At 39.3% G+C, this 20073-nt stretch overlaps 1 protein-coding gene across 1 annotated transcript in view; it reads right to left on the bottom strand.

Moving 5' to 3' along the window:
• Positions 1 to 20073, bottom strand: part of atosa (atos homolog A) — an 88878-nt gene that overhangs the window by 28178 nt on the left and 40627 nt on the right. Inside the window, exon 2 of the mRNA XM_062024370.1 lies at positions 409 to 593. Within this exon, the coding sequence (XP_061880354.1) occupies positions 409 to 593 (185 nt within the window). The remainder of the gene's footprint in view (positions 1 to 408; positions 594 to 20073) is intronic.

Here is a 20073-nt window from a genome sequence, read left to right as displayed (position 1 = left end):
TGATTTAATTTAAAAAAATAGAATTTTTTTTCTTTTTTAAATTTCTTGAGCGGCCCGGTACCAATCGGTCTGCGGACCGGTACCGGGCCGTGACCCGGTGGTTGGGGACCACTGCTCTATACAACAGGAGCCCTCTAGTGTTTTTAGAAATTTGCTGCAAAAATGTTTCAATTTAACCCTGGCCATATTGTAACAAAAACAAACCATACATTGCTTAGGTCCTACGCAATATATGTTTATTTTGCTACAAATGACTACAATAGCTTTTGAAAATGAGTTACAATGAAGTTGGGACCTCAAACATGTATAAATATTTGTTTGACCAGTCGACTGATCAAAAATTTTATTACTGACTAGTCCACAATTAAAATAATCGTTAGTTGCAGCCTTAGTCTGCACTTGTCTTACCTGGGGCACTTTATCGCTGCATTCATGCTTGTGAAGAGGTGGCATGGCCAACTGGGCTGGTGGACAATGCAGCCCCTCGGTCCTGCCCTTCACTGAATATTCTGGCGTCCGTCCCTCTGTGATGAGCAGAGTTAGGAACACCAGGAACTCTTCCGCGTCATACTCGAAAAACTCCTCTGTGGCGTCTAGAAAACACAAAGTAAGAGCATTTATAAGCATTAAAAATCCCCTAATAAGCAAACATTTACTTATTAATGATGTCGTAACAGTAATATGTGTCCCTACGGTCTGTTTACGACCACTAAATTTGAGAGAATCTTTCCGCTTGACTTGTTTGCTCCACTTCTGAGAGATGATGTGCTCAAAACCATCGTTTTTCAAGTTCTGGGTTCCGAAACTCCCCTGTTACCATGGACATGATACCGCCTTTGAACCGCCCCCAACAGCATAAGCCCACGCCATGTTTACGCCCACCACTTCAAGGAAGAACCCTTTGTAAGGTTGGGGACAGGTGTAGACAAACACAGCTCATTAGCATTAAACAGTCCTCCAGGATTCACAGCCTTTTTTTGATTGTTGCCGCCTAAAATGCATCATTTTGCAACATACAGTAAGTTGCGATGTTTCATAGCTTATTTTTTACATTATCTTTGCATAAGCTTGTGATTTATGAATTTGTAATTAGTGTTTTTGATAACCCTTACCAAAAAAAGCAAATGATTTCAACAAATCTAACAAAATATGCTTTCTTTGCATCATAAATTAAACATTTTTGAACATTAACAGCAATTTATCATTAGTCCCCCTAGGATGTCACAAGCCTTTTGATAGATGCCTGGGAAAGTTCTTCCCCAAAAATAAAATTAAGTGTTTTTTGCAATATAATTGCAGGACAAAGTGAAATTTGGAAAAATTGTTAGGATTTTTCCTCCAGCAATTTTTATATTATATTATGAAGAATGAAAAAATATAGAGAAACATACTGGGAAAAGCATTTTACCAACAGAGCACACACAATGTGCAAGTGAAGGTTTACTCAGCCACAACTAAGTACACGTGTATTACTGTAAGGAAAAGACAAAAAATAATATCTCAGCATTCACATAAGAAAAACAAAATATTCACATTTAAAAATAATTTATGTTGAAAACAAGTCAACAATACAAATATTCCTAAAATACATCATTAAAGGAAATTACATTTTGTGTACCAGGTGTATATTGACTACTCTAAAGTATATCCAAACTACATTTCTAGTATTCTACATACTTTAGAAAAACAGTTGAAGTGTGGACTCACTTTTGTGAGATACTGTATAATATATTCTTCATTCATGAAGTGTACATTTAGGCTTACTGTATTTACTACATATCTTAACTAATAGTGTGCTCCATCTGCTGGCATGTTTACACACATGCGTTCAAAATTTGTAAAACAAACTATCAACCAAAAACACGTCTGTCTCGTATTCTTCTGAGTATAGAACAATCATTACAGACATGAAGAGATGTGTACAATTGAATAGGTTTGTTGCTCAAAGCAATGTGTTTGTATAAGTTTATATTGGGGTATGTTGTTTCTTTATGGGAAAAGACGTCAATCTCTCTCGTTTTCATGTTAGCATTTAAGTTAGCAAGCTGTCAGTTAGTCTGTGAGTTTATCAAAGTGCGGAAAGACTTTAATGTCTCATTTTCATGTTAGCATTCTGGAGTTAATCAAAGTACAGGTACTGTATGTTGTTTCTTTATGGGAAAAGACGTCAATCTCTCTCGTTTTCATGTTAGCATTTAAGTTAGCAAGCTTGTGTCAGTTAGTCTGTGAGTTTATCAAAGTGCGGAAAGACTTTGTCTCATTTTCATGCTAGCATTCTGGAGTTAATCAAAGTACAGTTATAAATCTCGTTTTTTGATAATTTTCATTTAAATCCATAATACTAACCGTCTGGAGTTTTACCGCAATTATCATTAATTCTGTTTATTGTTACATCCCTAATGACCAGTATTAAATTAGTGAATTAATAAATCTCTGTTAGTGTAAACAAGGAAGGGAAGACGTGATTGGTTAAACAGTTACATTGTGTTTGAGTGCTGCTGAGACAAATTTGTTTGGTGAAAATGTCAGCGATTGGCCAAAATTTGTGGGGATTGGAAAATGTGTCCAGATTGGTTAAATTTGCAAGAATTGGCGTAATCGCGGCATTGTGACATCATGGAGGGATTGATTAAAGCTAGAGACACACAAAATAAGAGGTTTTATGTGCACTCTTAAACAGTCCAAATTCCATCATCAAGACTAGATTTAGGCCATCACACTTTCCAATACACTATTGTGGGACCCCTGAGACATTAAAAACTGTTGAAAAATTTGCGGGCCGATTGTTTGACATCCCTGGTTGAGAAGAAGTGTTTTTAAGATCCTACATTCACTGATTAGGTGATAAAAGTTCTAGCCTGGGTAAAAGGTTTGTTCTCTCTGTATGCTCTGTTGGTTACGCTTTAAAAGGGCTGTGTGACAACTTTTCCAGTTTGGTTGCTTCAGTAGGAATACATTTACCTTCCATGTCAACTCAGTGCAGTGGCAGGGGTCACCGTCTGCTCTCTCCAACACATGCAGGCACAACCACAAAGTAGGCATATATAAAGGCTGTACCGAGGTGGATCTGCCCGTATTGTGGAATAAGTACAGATAAAGATCCAAGACAATGCCTGTTATTTGAACATTAACAATGGCGAACTTATTGGACAACTGTACGTCATTACCAGGCCTAAAAAAATAGTGTTTATGTAGGAGATCTAGGGCTGCCAATTATGGCCAAAGTAATAATTAAGATTATTGTTATCAATATTGAAATAATCATTACTGATTGTTAGGTAAAGCAGTGTTGGGGTGTGAACGTAATACCATCATGTAGTTTGTAATGTCTAATAAAAAAAGACTACAGATAAACGTTATCCATATAATTATAGACAAATATTAGTTTTTTTTATTCTTTAAAAACATCAACTTGTCAGCTGTTTGTCATTACATGATGCCTTTATCTCTATTTTGACATTTTGATAAGAGTTTTTTTTTTAAGTGCAGTACATTTATATGAAGATGTAGATGCTGTATCGGGACAGATCTATTAAGAGTTTGATCAGAAATATGTCATATAGGAATTAACTGTATACAATAAAACATTAAAAAAATGATGTGTCACATGAATGATTTTTGAAGTAACACCTTTGTGACATGAAAAAAACAAAATTAATGTAAAAAAACAACATATCGGGTTTACTTTTTGATATCAAAATAAAACATGAAACAGTTTGGCTAATGAAGATGAAGTCCAATAAACAAGCTTTGTTCTTCTCCAACGCCTCCCTAGTGTTTCACAGTACAACAGTTTGGCCAACAAAAAAAACCCCGGAGTGATCCCTCTCACATCGAATGCACAATCTCCACAGCCTGCGTTTAATTCGATGAGATGACAAAACATTTTAGCCAGTATTGATGTTATTTGAACACTGATACAGTTTGCAGTTAAATAAAGGATGAGTGAACATCCCAGTAATCAAAGTAAAGACTTTATAAACAAGTTGTGACAACGTTCACGACACAACGCTTACTGCAAAACATCAAATAGTTGTCTCCTTCGCTCTATACTTTTACTTTGGGGACAAGTGTCTCCAATATTGTCCACACCTGTCTCCATCTTAAACACCGCAGTGCGCTCTTAAACGCACAGCGGGAAGCGAGGGAAAATTACGTTAAACCAAGCGCTTGGCTCCGTTTACTCAGAGGGGAAATCTCCGAAGCAAAGTCGATGTCGTTGGTCCGCCATTATTATCCAGCCAAACACCGCTGGTGCGCATGTGCCTGACTTCCTCTTGCCGAAAATGCATTAATAAATGACGGTTTTTCATTAATAAAAAAATTAAACGGTATTACTAACTATTGAAATTTACCATTATACCGCTTACGGTTACGTTTGTACATCCCTCGTCCATTAACAAGTAAAAAGGTCAAGGACGGTCACGAAATGTTCTTGCCGCGGCACTTGCCGTGGTTGCCGCGGTAAAATTCAAGCCCTGCATTACTATAAAGAACTTTTTAGCACTATCCCTAGCCACACCAGCATGAATCAGATAAGTCATTTTAGGAAGGTTGGTGAGCTCATCTGTGATTCTGCGCTGGGAGTGCAGGTTTGCTGACAAGCGGCATGCTCTCAGAAAGGTACCCTACAAATCTGTGTATAATGCAGATGAGATAGGCTCCAGCACCCCCCGCGACCTCGAAAAAGGGATAAACGGCAGAAAATGGATGGATGGATTTGTTCATTCATTTTTCAAAATAAAACCAAAACTATACAAAAATAACTTATTTAAAATTTCTTTTCACATCCAAAATGAAAAATGGATAAACAGTTTCTCCAATTTCCAATTTTGTGCACAATTGGAAAATGGATAAAAACGGATAGCAAACGATCTGCCAATTGTTGATTTCTGATTTGACGCAAGCCGTGTGACCCGGAAGTAAAGATAAAGTGACATAATACAGATAGCGCCAAAATAATCAGGAAACAAAGGCTTAATCTGTGTCGAAAAATATACTGTCCTGGAAAAAATAAGAACGAAATGGCTGGACTGGACGAATCAGTGTAGTATTCATTCCTTTAGCGCAGAGATCGCCTCTGTAGAGTCCAACATCATAGAAAACAAATGTATTTTGTGAAGCGATCCGGTGCTTAGTGACAGAGGCAGCATCTGCATTTTGAATGAGTGTTCCATCTGTTCCATGTATGCGCATGTGAATGCAGCACTGTCTATTCATTGCAGCTGATCAATTTGCTATACAAGCTGTGGTGACTTTGCATAAAAAGAGGCGAACGACCAGCTTCCAGAACCCCCACCCCCTCCCACCCTTGTTACATTATGGGCAGCAGGACCAGACATACTTAAACATTCTGGCTTCTGCAGCTTTAATTGAAACAAGAGCACTCAGAAAAGTGCAGACCTCTGCCAAGGATTCTACATTTGTCACCTGCCAAAACTATGCTGAAACGTGATGACATTTTTTGACTGAAAAATAAGTGTCTGAACAATTCAAAACCCAATCAAAGACACAATGTGGTTTAGAACTTGATCAAACCTTGTTGAACCCTGCATACACATTTCCTATTAATAACAAGGACAATATCTCACAATCATTTCCTACATCACAAAATCGCAAATATGATTCACTACATGGCCTATTCTGTAGTTTTATGTTCACTCTATACCTATTTTGCCTATAATATTGCTTAAAGGGGAACTGCACTTTTTCTGGAATTGTGCCCATCAATCACAATCCCTATGTAAGACAATAATGTATGTTTTCCATTTCTATATGCATTCTATTTCATAAAATACGGCAAGTACGACGTGGCCAGCAATGCAGCTATTGGGAGTACTCTATTGCGGCCATAAAGCCCTCTAAGAACATTCAAAAACGGCCAACAATACTCCATTTTAATGTCGTGAACTGAATATTAACCAAGTTATTAGTGGTACTATAAGCGCTAATGCAGAGGAACTACTTTTAGCGGCGCCGTGGACAGACAGGTAACTCGCTTATGCAGCTATTGACATACTCAGCCAGTGAGCTGCTAAAAGTTAATTCTATATTGTAAATAATGCCTCTCACTTGTTTAGCAGAAGGTTGTGGGCAGAACCTGAGAAGTTGGTCAACTTTAACATTCAACTTCGACCCGGAGATGGCGAGATAGACAAGAAAAGACGTTTTTTTCGTTTTGGCATGAGGATTATGATTAATTATTTAGCTAAACAGGAAGATGTGAACATCCCATCAGAGCAGACATTTTTTAAGTGATTGTTTTATTTTGTTCGTAGTTCGTATTTCTTGTTTAGCACTTAGCAAAAGTACTATGTGCTGTACCTGCTTATCACTCAGCTTCTTAAAACTTTCAGCTCATCCTCCATACATTTAGGCTAAAAAATATATGGTTCTGGATCATTATTAGTCCCTAAGTAGTCGTTGTTCCTCATAAAGTCTGCCATGATTAGTAGTACTTGTTGTTGTTGTTATTGTTGTTGAAATAAATAAATGTGCCGCCATATTCTTCAAATGATCAAAATACGTTAACATTAAATGTTACTATGAATGTGCTTGTTACTACATTACATATATACTCAAAACATGTATGAAAACATGGGACATTTTTGGATGTTTTTAGAGCGCTTCAGGCAGAAATCAAGCGACTCCCATTACCTCCGTTGTTAGCATCCTTACACTTTCCATCATGGTAACTGAGCTACTGTGTTGTACAATTTCCCTTGTGGATCATTAAAGTTTGTCTAAGTCTAAGTCTAAGCTGACTTTTGTATGTATATTCTTGTCTAACATAATGATTGTGTAAACGATAGGCAAAATTCCAAAAAAGTGTTGTTGCCCTTCGAGTAAAAAAATATTGTAAATATTGTTGTTCATACATGGTGCGCAATGTACCAGTGCTACTATTGTCTTGCTGTGTTGTGTTTTTTTTACTGTAACATGGTCTGAAGAGCACATATGGTCCTATAGTTTATTTAAATCTGGACCTTCCCCTTATGGGAATAGCACAAGTTGACATTCATCCAATTAAAAAGACATCCAGGCTGCCATACTAAACAGTAAACAGCCATAAAAGCCTATTTGACAAATATAATACAAACAAAATGGGGAAAAAGGAGGTGTTTTTTTTCTCTACGCAATCATCCAGAGTACACTCCACCACATTAGTCTGGCTAGAACCAGGGAGTCTCTCACAGCTGGCGTCAAAAACACTATGTGCTAAGTGTCTGGTGCAATCCGCCAGCCAGTCAAAAACACACACACACATTCCTGCAGGGGAACCCCTCCTCCATGCTACTGCTGCTGCACGTGGAGAGCGATGCAGTTCAACACAAAACAAGAAGGGTTGGGTGTGTGTGTGTGGGGGGGAGATTGGGTTCTGTTCACCAGCTGTAGGCTGAATACACAGGCTGAATGAGGTGGATCGTGTAGATTGTTTTCCAAAAGCTTCAACAACCGCACGATGATGAAATAATAAATAAAGCAAGCTGCGGTAATGTATGACAAAGGTGAAAGCTGAAGGTGACAGTCCTTCACCTCCTCCATGTTTATGTGCAGGCTGCACAAGTGCAAGCAGGGGGCGGTTACTCTCTAACCACTTGGCTCTGCACTTGGGAGATTTGGGCTAAAGGTAATGCTCTGTGAAGGAGGTGAGAAACGTATATGGATGACGATGGGGCTGGAAGTCATCAATGATGAAGAGAGAAAGGGGAAACAGCCGCTACATAACAGGCGCCTAAAGTCCAAATCACACAAATGCAAAGGCGCTGGTCTGTGTCAGATTGCGGTTTTCTCGGAGGGAGAATTCTTAGAGCATGCTGCCCACATTAACACCCTGAAGGCGTGCATGTATAAGAAAAAAATCATGAATACTAAAAAACACAGGCACAGTGACACACAGCCCAACCAAGACATCCTACACACCCTTTGAAAACACACACACATGTGCAATGCTGGACAAAAGGGCTAGTGATGGAGGGTTTGGGTTGAGGCCTCATGCTTGAATAGGACATTTCTATGAAGCCTACACACACACACACAAAGACGCAAAGCTTAAATGGATCCTGGCAGGGAGGTGATCGGGATGCAGGACAAGACAAAGAGACAGACTGGCGGAAAGCTAAAGGTAGAAAAAAATAAAGAGAGCAAGAGTTTTTAGTTACCTGTAGCATATTTAGAAAACTGGTAGATATCATTAGAGCTAGACAAAAACAAACGGTCGAGACATGCTCAAATATTCAGAAATATAAATTTTTTAATCTCATGGTTGGCTATACAACTGATGTGATTACAGACATTGTTACCAATCATTAAGCCTTGTGTGAAGGGTCAATGTTCAGTGCTGCCTTTTCCTGAAAGCTTCTGACTCTCTGGCCTATGACTAAAACCTTACTGGCTGGCACATTATTGGTCTCCTGTAATGTGTAACCTACCTCCAAAAGAGGGACTTTGGAAGTGCTTAAAATGATATTTTTTGCTATGTGAAAAATAAGGTGATTACTCAATGTTACAGGTATGAATAGCTCTTACGGATGGGCGAAATAAGTCTAAAATATACATCGCAATATATATTGCAGCCTTCTGCGATAACAATATATACCAACATGATGGGGTCCAGCACCCCCCACGACTCCGTAAGGAACAAGCGGTAGAGAATGGATGGATGGATATAATATTATGGGAATGGTAATTCAGTAGAAGCATTTCAAAACGGTTATGTAATTAGGCTGCTGACATATGCGGTAACGTAACAATTTCCCGGTTGTATTAATTTCTCAAAACTAATAATAAACTACTTGCTAATTTACTGTTAATATCTGCTTACTTTCTGTTGTAACATGGTTATCTCTACATTTCTGTTAAAATGTAATAAGCACTTATTCTTCTGATGTCTGGAAACTTACTTCATTAGTTTGGTATCATCTGACCAGTATTGGTCATACCACTGCTGATACTGATACTTCAAATTTTCAAGATCATTGAATGATTACATTTTTGATCACAATTATAATCAGACAAAAACACAAGATGGCAGTGCAACAATATCAATAAATATTAAAATTGTTAGATGTAAGCCTTTGATTTCTGCTGTTAAAGCCCTCCTTTGTCCAGAGACTCATCTCCTGAGTTTGAAAATAACGACAAAATATTTTTTAATGTTAAAAAATATCCATCGAAATACTGTAGTATCGACCGGATACTATACTTGGTATCGTTACTATTGATATTCGTATCAATCCGCCCACCTTTGTTTACATTCAAGAGCTCTCTCTTGTGGTTAGCATATCAATGGTGTTTAGTGTAGCATGTTTAGCCATACCTCGTCCTTTTAGGGATGATACTTGTGAGAAACAGTTTATTTGCCACCTTAGAGGCGAGGATTGCTGATTTAGAAGTGGCTTTGCATTGTAAAGGGACATTAACTGCTAGCAAGAATACTGCTTTGCTTTGAAGACACGGGGAATGATTGGGCATCTCACGATTCGATTACGATTCAGGAGCTACAATTCGATTAAAAAACTATTATTGATGCATCTTTAATTAATGCATATTGATGCAGTTTTACATTTCTTTTCGTTTCACTAAATAAGCTTTTATTACTTGCAACTTTTAAAAACAGTGCATTTGTAATAAACAGTTAATTCCAATCACATTAATTAAAATAATGGAAATATGTGCAAACCTGGAACATAAGTGTCCTATAATAAAGGAGGTGGTCGCATCAATCGGGAGAGGTGGCTTGCTGCAGTCAGCCAAATTGTATAACTGTCTGCATTACTTTATTTACAATAAATACATCGATTATCGAGGTTTAATAATCGATTTTATAATCGTCCAAGTCTGAATTGCGATGCATCTAAAAAAATCGATTATTTCCCCCACCTCTACTAGTCACTGTCAAATTAGCTAGTATGTGGCATCCACATGCATTACCACATTATAACGATAGTATAAAAAGCTCCATTGTCGAACAAATTTATAGTATTTATATCGTACATATTTCGCACATCTACTAGCACTATTTACAGTAGATGGCAATTAGAAACCCAAAAAAGCTGTCAAACACAACTTGTATCAGGCAGTATACTGTCAGGTAAAGTTCAGTATGCTATCTGCCTTTCAATGAACTACTGTTCGTTAACAGACTGCAGCATTGTTTATTTTCACTTGGACTTTACGTCAGTTCTTAACATTGTCTGTCATCCTTCAGAAACCAGGAAGTGATCTGCTTTTTTACAAGTACATAAAAAAACAGTACAGTATTACTCTCCTTTAGGAGTACCAGCCACAACGGTATGATATAGTATCTAAAGTCATGTTTGACGTCGAGCAGTATGGTTGGGTTACGTTTGTTATGTGTTTTTCTTTGTCAACCTTGTAAAGGGACCCAAAATATCCCACTACAACCTTTCCCCTCACTTTCTCTGGGGTAAAGGTTGTAGTACGACACTTGTGTAGTGAGGCATTAATAGATGCACTGCTGTTTACTAGCTTTTTTTGGGGAATGCACGGGTGACAAAAAGCTCGACCTATTTATCTGTTGTATCTTATTTTTCAAGATCTCTGTGGGAAACCTGCTAATGTAGGCTAATGCAGCTATCACCACATGCTTGATCAGGGTTTATTGTTCCAAAGGGTACCATGGCGAGCTTAACTGAACTGTTAGGTGGAAATAAGCAGCTTGTTTGATGCACTTTGCACTATTACGCAGGCACAAAGCAACACTTCATCCCTTTCTCTTCCCCACATGCCCGTGACCTCTCTTGTGTTTGTTTGCACGAGGCAAATGTGAATTACGTAACAAGTCAGATTTAGATTAGGATTTCTTATGATCAGGAGGCTACAAGCGCCTGCCATCATGTTGGAGTCCCGCCGCTAGCACACAAAACATGCACCTCTCATTCATCTCTATGTCTCTGGCCCAGGAGCAGATCAGTGCTCAGTTATGTTGGATGGAAAATGTCCTCCAGGACAGCAGCAAGGGGTTAGCTTTGGTAGCTAACACACCATTTAGAGCAAACACACGGTTGCAGCACTGCAGGACAATTTATCAGTGCTGAGCTCTGTAGAACTTGCACCTGGCTCGCTGACAACAAGCTATCCATACACTTGGGTAAAACAGAATCCATCCTGTTTGGGTCCCACATCAAACTTAAGAAAGTCAATGACTTCACCATAGAAGTAGGTGACATTGTTATCACCAGGAAAGATGAGGTCACCTACCTAGGTTCCATTCTAGAGGCTAACCTTTCCTGTGATAAAATGGCAACCAAGGTAATCAAAAAGGTTAACCAACGAACGAGATTTCTCTACAGAATTTCCTCTCTGGTCAACAAAAGCACCTTGAGGATTCTGGCGGGAACTCTCGTTCAACCCTTTTTCGATTACGCATGCACCTCCTGGTACCCTAGCACCTCCAAAACCCTCAAATCTAAACTCCAAACATCTCAGAACAAGCTAGTCAGGTTACTTCTAGACCTCCACCCCAGATCCCACCTCACTCCTACCCACTTCTCTAAAGTGGGCTGGCTCAAGGTGGAGGACAGAGTTAAACAACTTGCACTGAGCCTAGTCTATAAAATCCGCTACACCTCCCTGATACCGAAGTACATGTCAAACTACTTCCTTAACGTAAATGACCGCCATAACCACAACACCAGGGGGTGCTCCACTAATTACGTTAAACCCAGATTCCGAACTAACAAAGGTCTTAACTAATTCTCTTTCTATGCCACATCAATGTGGAATGCGCTCCCAACAGGTATAAAAGAAAGGGCATCTCTATCCTCCTTCAAAACCGCAATGAAAGTTCACCTCCAGGCAGCTACAACCCTAAACTAACACCCTCCCCGGATTGCTAATAATCAAATGTAAACAATCAAATGAAGATACTTTTTCTTTTTCTTATGCCTTCTGATCTCTCTCTCTCTCTATGTCCACTACTTGATGTCCATACCCCCCCCCTCCACACTCCTGATTGTAAATAATGTAATAATTCAATGTGATTATCTTATGTGATGACTGTATTATGATGATAGTATATATGGTAGTATATATCTGTATCATGAATCAATTTAAGTGGACCCCGACTTAAACAAGTTGAAAAACTTATTCGGGTGTTACCATTTAGTGGTCAATTGTACGGAATATGTACTTCACTGTGCAACCTACTAATAAAAGTCTCAATCAATCAATCAATCGTCACTGTTGGCAAATATGTCGCTCATTTCCTTGGCCATCGTTAGTCTAATGGTGCTTAGATGTGTTTTGAGACTCCTCACTCGTGTGGAAAAAAACAGGCAAATAATCAAATTTCAATGATTTGATCTCAGCAGTGTTTCTATTTTAAAAAAGTCAGATGGGACGATAGAAAACACACATGCAAACGTGCACACTTTTATATAAACTAGCCCATTAATCCATGCAGGATGGACACACAAGCTAGATTGGTTTACCATAGCAAAAGCTGCACATTAACACACTCACAGCTAATTTGAATATTGGTAGAAAAAAACATTTGAAAAAAAAAAACACTCCCATTGTTATTCTGTATGGCGTTGAGCACTCCATTTGTATACGAGCATGAATCATTCAAATGCAACTGAGAGCAGCAGCTTGAGTCTTGCCAGCAGTTTGCAAAGACACACACGATCAAAGTCAAAAGCACTGACGAGCTTAACTGCGCCACATCTGCTCCAACGCTTATCAAAGGGCTAGGTGCTGTATATGGACAGTAGTGATAACATGCAGCCTGGGAGAGAAACAAGCACACATCAGAAAGAGATGAATAATAAAAAGTCTGAGCAATGCTAGCAGAAAAATAGAAGAGTATTTTTCAAATATATATACAGTATATAAATATCCCAAAGCAATCTATATGCCCTATTGAAAACAAGAATGAATCACTGTCTGCAACAAAACATATTTGAGGGCTGTCGAGTTTATGTCAAATCAACAGGTGGTGCCATACGTCTTTGAGGCAGTTTCAGATCATAAGAATTTAAAAGACGCTTAACAACAGCAATAGCAAATAGATGAAAACCTGTTTATTTGCATGTCAAGATCAGTCTGAGCTTAAAAGTGTTGCATGTGTAAAGGAAATGCAAAAGAAGGAATGCAAATCAGGACTGTGCTAAATGGGAACAGTGACAGTCAATAAGACAATCCATTTTGCATTGCAAGGATGATTGATTGCCTATAAGTAGCTCTTCATCAGGACATTACATGTATAATCAATAAAAAATGTGTTTTGGTCTGAAGAAACCGGAAAGAACGAAGCATGGTCGGCTACATGAACAAAGGCACTAGTGGTCTTGTAACCTAGCAAAACACGAAGTAATCGGTGAGCAATGGGAGGGACATGCTAAAGAGCCAATCGCGTAACAGAACCAACTATCAAGTTTGGTTGCGCCATTTTGCTGTCTCGTTGTTGATTCTCTGCATGGAGTGAGAAAAGTGTAAAAATAAGTGCTGCAGAGATCAAACAAATTGTGGATAAAACAGAAAAAGTTACATCGACAGTATGGCACTTTATTCGATTTTTAAAAAACGGATCGTAGCCCTTCGCCGCGCTCATCTTTTCTTTTCAACCCATGTCCTTTTCCTATTCGGATGTACAAAACTATAGTGCAGGACTGTATGAATAAAATACATTACAAAATATAACAAATGTGCTACTTTAAAATGATATAGGACTGTATAAATAAAATACATTACAAAATATAACAAATGTGCTACTTTAAAATCATAATTTGGTCCTATACTATTTAAATAATAATTACTGCGTAACATAAATTAATCTCCAAATTTAAATAAGAGTAATAGACCAAATTAAAAGTTACACAGACCATGTAACTTCCTGGCAGTAAACCTGCAAAAATGTGTTTCTTGCGCAAAGCTCTTTGGGTAAAACATATGGAAATATCTGCTTAGGTCTGCTTAGGTTAACAATGGGGAAAACGTCACAAATGGGGCAAATTCCAAACGGCTCGTTTGAAGTATGTAGGCAAGATTGTTGGATAAATATCTCTGCCATGCCTCCATGGTTTGATTTCAAATTTTCAGGACTTAAGCAGACCCCAAATACACAAAAAACATACCAATAGGTAAGAAACGTAGGTTTGTATAATAGGTCCCCTTTAAGGCAGTGAAATCACTTACTTACCAAATTGATTCTTGCATGGCAGCAATAACAATATAGCCCATTATGCTGACTGGTTATCTTGTAATGTTCAAATAAGATCACAAAATGAACTATTGGGACATAGTTGATGTAAATAATTCTCACTTTTGACAAAATGCTTATTGTGGCTATACTTTTGACTCATCTCCGTGTGATGCAGTCACGTTATACACCCCTGAAAACCACAACCACATACATATTGTTAAAAATAATACCTCTGTGAGAGCGTGAACCAAAAACTGCCAGTTTCCAGTGGAATAAACAAATATGCTGCAATGCATTCTAACGTTGACAACATGCTCATATTTCTTCAGGTGTGACAATACAGCTTTAGCGTCTAATGTTGTTTCAATTATGTTGACTGCAGGACATTCTGTCCCCCACTCTCCAAAGTTTGCCTTTGACTTGGAAACATGCAACGTTTGCATATTACAGTCTCGGGTCGAATGAACTTTGGGAGTCTCTGCAGGAACATTATCATTTGATATTAATTATTTGGAATTCCAATGTGATAAAAAATACTTCACATGCTTTTATGACTGGGTCACATTGAATTCTGTCTGCAGAACAAATATTACATTGTCATTTTTTGCAGAAAGAAGCCAGATGCATTTTAATATATGTTAGCTATGGAGCCTCTAAAAGCAGACATGGTTAGGAAATATAATTATCAGAGCTGCCCTGTGGCAAAGTATGTTTTCCCCTTTCACATCATAGAAGAAAAGTACAGTTGCTAAGGAAGAAAATGTGTAGCACAGGCAAGCTTAACGAATGACAGAGAGCAATCTTTAGTGGGCACAAGAGTTATTAACCAGAAGGGAAAATGGCCATGTTACCAAGGCAACGGGAACAATGTGTTAAACATTCCCATCACGGGGATTGAAGAACATGAATTGGAATGAGCAGCATATTGATAATGTTTAAAGACAACCAAGGTGTGTGTTGTGCTTCGACAAAGGACTATGTAATCGCAACGTATTCTTAACTTGTTCGATACATTTTGTGTTTAGTATCTTCTCCCTCCGTGTGGTTTGACTGCAGAAAACGCACGCCCTGCTAACCTTACACTAGACGTCAGCGGTATGCTCACCTTTCCTGTTTGTGTCTGCGTTGTGCCAAAGCAATTACAAGACTGGAAGTAGCAATGGGCTCTGGAAAGAAATTGGCATTCCCCCAAAACAGTCATTTTGTAACTGGATGCCTTTTTTCCCCACAAAAGGTTCAGGAACTTTAAGTTCCTGGAACTACTAGTTCCTGAAGACCCATGGTTTGTATTTCCACCTCATTTCACAGTTCAGGGTAGTTTATACAAACCAGGCTGATGACATATTGATGAGTGGTGGTACATTTTTACATTGATACCATGTAAATAAACAGACACATGAGTCATATTTATTTTTCTCAAGTATAAGTAAATACAATACAAAGCAATATGATAAAAAAGCATATAATTCAAAAACAAAGTGTACCAAATTGTATATAAAAAGTCAGGTTTGTCCATACTCAGTGTCCAACAGTCAGAAAGTCATACTCTCAGTAAACAAACTCATGAGGTGAGACAAGTCCTTATAGTCCATTATAGCTGTAAATAACAATGTATGTTGATAATAAATGTCAGTGTTTATCTCACGGCGACAACACAAACATCAAATTTAGCGTCAGCTTGTTAGAATTACTGTAGCATTCGGTTCACTCTGGTTGAGGCTAATAACTACACAAATGGCATGTCACTGACTACTTTTACAGCATGTAACAAAGTAAATAATGGCTATTTGATGTGATTTACCTTTGTTCTACTTATTTACTTACTACCTCTTTTATTTCATATATATCCCCAAACAACAAAATCTCAGGGTCCCGGAGAGCAGCTTGCGTCATCGCTTCAAAGTCCGGCGGTATAGCTCGGTTGGTAGAGTGGCCTGAGGGTTGCAGGTTCGATCCCCGCTTCCGCCACCCTAGTCCCTGCATTAAAATTGTGAGAAATACGAGTTTATTGCATTTATAAGGGTATACTTGCAATATATTTTATTATCATTACGTCAGTGGTTAATTAGGTCTCAAAATAATGTTGGCAATAATATCGTATATCAATAATAATTTGTAGGTCAATACATCATCCAGCAAAATTTGTTATCCGCCCAGGAGTACAAGATAGTTTATCTAATCAGCGTTCTACAGCACACAGAGGCCCCACTAAAGTTCCTGTAAAGTCGAAAGTTCCTTTCGTTCTTCTTTCTCTCCTATCCATCTATCTTAATACTAATATAAACAATAAATTAAAAAAAATATGTTGTCTTGCACAGTCTAATGGTGGCTTAAATGTTGAATGCAAAGTTTTAGGAATGCCCCAAATGTGTTCAACCAATCAGCGTTCAATAGCACAGCCTGCCGCTCTGAGGTTCCTGTAGGAACTTTTCAAAGTACCACCTCACTACAGGAATTGAAATAGTTCCTCTGGAACTTTATTAACCTGGGTAGTTTTTGGTGGAAAGGCAGGAGGTATTTGATTTACAAGGGTGAATGGGAACGTTCCTGTAAAAGCTCCTGCGGTGGTAAACGGGCGTATTGTTAGCTTAAAAAATGACAAATGGTTGGTTCCAAACAGTCTTTAAATAGGAACTGATTGTTGGTAAGAGTAAATATTTCCAAAAAATTTAGGTGCCCCATTGTTTGCATAGCGGATAGAAAAAATACAACCACAAAAAAAAAAAGACTATCAGAATAAAATAAAAGGTTTCTTCATGGGCCAGCAAGAGCTCAGATCTAAATCTAATCAAAAATAGGTAGTTGACATTTGTGATGGCCTATATGGGTTGTCTTCAAAATGTTGTTGAAGACATGCTGGCTTGTATCATTCTCAGTTTTATCGTCATTAGACAAATGGTCTGTGACTAATAGTGTCCTTAATGACTTTCAAATAATTTTGCAAAATTTTACATACTGCATACACGCTTGTCAGTCCCCTAAAGATGTGCCACATTTTGTACTACACACTCAAAAGCAGGGGTCTTTAACGGGTAGCTTGTGAGCTACGAGTAGTTCCCCACCTGATTTTGGAGTAGCTTAAAGGGTAGGATCAAACAATATTTACTTAAACTGTTAGTATGTTTACCTTTGCCAGGAGGTTATGTATAAGTGGTGTTTGTGTCAGTTAGTTAAAGAAAATGTATGGGCAGATTTTGATGAAACTTTCAGTAAATGTCAGAAATATGAACAAATGATGTTCATATTTTATGTTACCTTACGTTTACGTTATACGGGTGATTTTTACTGTGCATATATGTTAGCGAGCGACCCGACCTCCCCGCACAGAGACAGAGAGTGGATGACAAACAAAAGGGTTCACACCATTTATTTAATTCTGCTATAAAACTAGCACGCTCAGTGGCTGAGACTGATGCAAATAGTGAACCCTCTTACAGCCTGTAATTTATCCTTCGATAAATTACATCTGTCAGTAAGTTAGTATTTGCTGGGGTTTGTCTGACTGTCTGTTATTTAGTAACATAGCTCAAAAAGTTATGGGTGGATTTTGATAAAACTTTCAGGAAATGTAAAAAATTTAAAAAGGAACAAATTATCTGATTTTGCGGGTGATCTAATTCACCGTATGCATTTAGGATATTTTTAAAGGATTCTTTACTATTTGGAGCTAGGGCCTTTTAAGACAAATGAAAGACAAATAGCTCACCTCGCCTTTCATTTTGTCAAAGTAGCTCTGATATTGCTGAAAGTCAGAGATGACTGTTTGTGGGGGTTTTGATTGCATCGAGTAGTGTGATAACTTCCAAGTCAATCCAACTTATGGGATCAAACTTTGGGGTTTAATAACAGAGCCATCAGCCATTTGTCAGAAAAATAATACGAGTTTCCCATATATTGAAAATATACCTGTGGCGGTGGGGGCATGGCTAGGGGTATGTTGGGTAGGCCTGGCTGGACCTTTAACAAATTTTGCTGGACGACATTTTGACCAACAAATTATTGCCGATAAACAATATTATTGTCAACATTATTCTAAGACCAAATCAACCGCTGATGTAATGATAATACATTATATTGCAAGCATACCCTTTCAAATGCAATAAACCTGTATTTCTCGTATACTTGAACATTGTAATTGGAATGTAAACTTTTAAATATCCAAGCTAAATAAAAAAATATACTGTCAGCAAAATTGTGTACTTGAATAAAAATCACAACCAAAAGCAAGGTTCTGTCTCTGTTAAGGAGGACCCTCAAATATACACAACCAAATCGACAAAATTGCTAATTTAAAATTATTGTGACCAAACCCCAAGAGGGCCAAGCGGTGGAGTTTGCGTGTCCCAATTATCCTAGGAGCTATGTTGTCCGGGGGGCTTCTATGCCCCCTGGTAGGGTCTCCCAAGACAAACAGGTCCTAGGTGAGGGATCAGACAAAGAGCAGCTTGAAGACTTCTATGGAAATACAACAACCGAGACTCAGTTTTCATTCGTCTGGACGCGGGTCACTGGGGCCCCCCTCAGGAGCCAGGCCCGGAGTTGGGGCACGATGGCGAGCGCCTAGTGGCCGGTCCTGTCCCCATGGGGCCCGGCCCGGCACAGCCCGAAGAGGCAACGTGGGTCCCCCCTCCAATGGGCTCACCACTCATGGGAGGGGCCATAGAGGTCGGGGGCAATGCGAGCTGGGCGGCAGCCAAAGGCAGGGCACCTGGCGGTCCGATCCTCGGCTACATAAGCTAGCTCTTGGGATGTGGAATGTCATCTCGCTGGGGCAGAAGGAGCCTGAGCTAGTGCGCAAGTGGAGAAGTTCCGGCTGGATATAGTCGGACTCACTTCGACGCACAGCAAGGGCTCTGGAACCAGTTCTCTTGAGAGGGGTTGGACTCTTTTCCACACTGGCGTTGCACTCATTGAGACGTGACGGGCTGGGGTAGCAATTCTTGTTTCCCCCCGGCTCAAAGCCTACATGTTGGAATTCAACCCAGTGGACGAGAGGGTAGCTTCCCCCCGCCTTCGGGCGGGGGGACGGGTCCTGACTGTTGTTTGTGCTTATGCACCAAACAGCAGTTCAGAGTACCCACCCTTTTTGGATACACTCGAGGGAGTACTGGAAAGTGCTCCCCCGGGTGATTCCCTTGTCCTACTGGGGGACTTCAACACTCATGTTGGCAACAGCAGTGAAACCTGGAGAGGCGTGATTGGGAAAAATGGCCGCCCGGATCTGAACCTGAGTGGTGTTTTGTTATTGGACTTTTGTGCTCGTCCATAATGAACACCATGTTCAAACATAAGGGTGTCCACATGTGCACTTGGCACAAGGACACCCTAGGCCGTAGTTCCATGATCGACTTTGTAGTTGTGTCGTCAGATTTGCGGCCTCATGTTGTGGACACTCGGGTGAAGAGAGGGGCGGAGCTTTCTACCGATCATCACCTGGTGGTGAGTTGGCTGCGATGGTGGGGGAGGATGCCGGACAGACCTGGCAGGCCCAAACACATTGTGAGGGTCTGCTGTGAACGTCTAGCAGAGTCTCCTGTCAGAGAGTGTTTCAGTTCCCACCTCTGGAAGAACTTTGAACATGTCACGAGAGAGGTGCTGGACATTGAGTCCGAGTGGACCATGTTCCGCACCTCTATTTTCGAGGCGGCTGATTCGAGCTGTGGCCGCAAGGTAGTTGGTGCCTGTCGTGGCGGTAATCCTAGAACCCGCTGGTATCCACCAGCGGGTGAGGGATGCCGTCAAACTGAAGAAAGAGTCCTATCGGGTTATTTTGGCTCATAGGACTCCGGAGGCAGCGGACAGGTACCGACAGGCCAAAAATGTTATACATATATTTAAAAATCAATCTGTGTTATTAGCAATTAGGATTAACATGTATTTTTCTGTATAACAAAATATCTAACAAA

This window comes from Entelurus aequoreus, linkage group LG02, assembly GCF_033978785.1.
Source record: "Entelurus aequoreus isolate RoL-2023_Sb linkage group LG02, RoL_Eaeq_v1.1, whole genome shotgun sequence".
Taxonomy (NCBI): Eukaryota; Metazoa; Chordata; class Actinopteri; order Syngnathiformes; family Syngnathidae; genus Entelurus; species Entelurus aequoreus.
The sequence above is the reverse complement of the archived record's forward strand: the minus strand, read 5'-3'. Positions and strand labels throughout refer to the sequence as shown.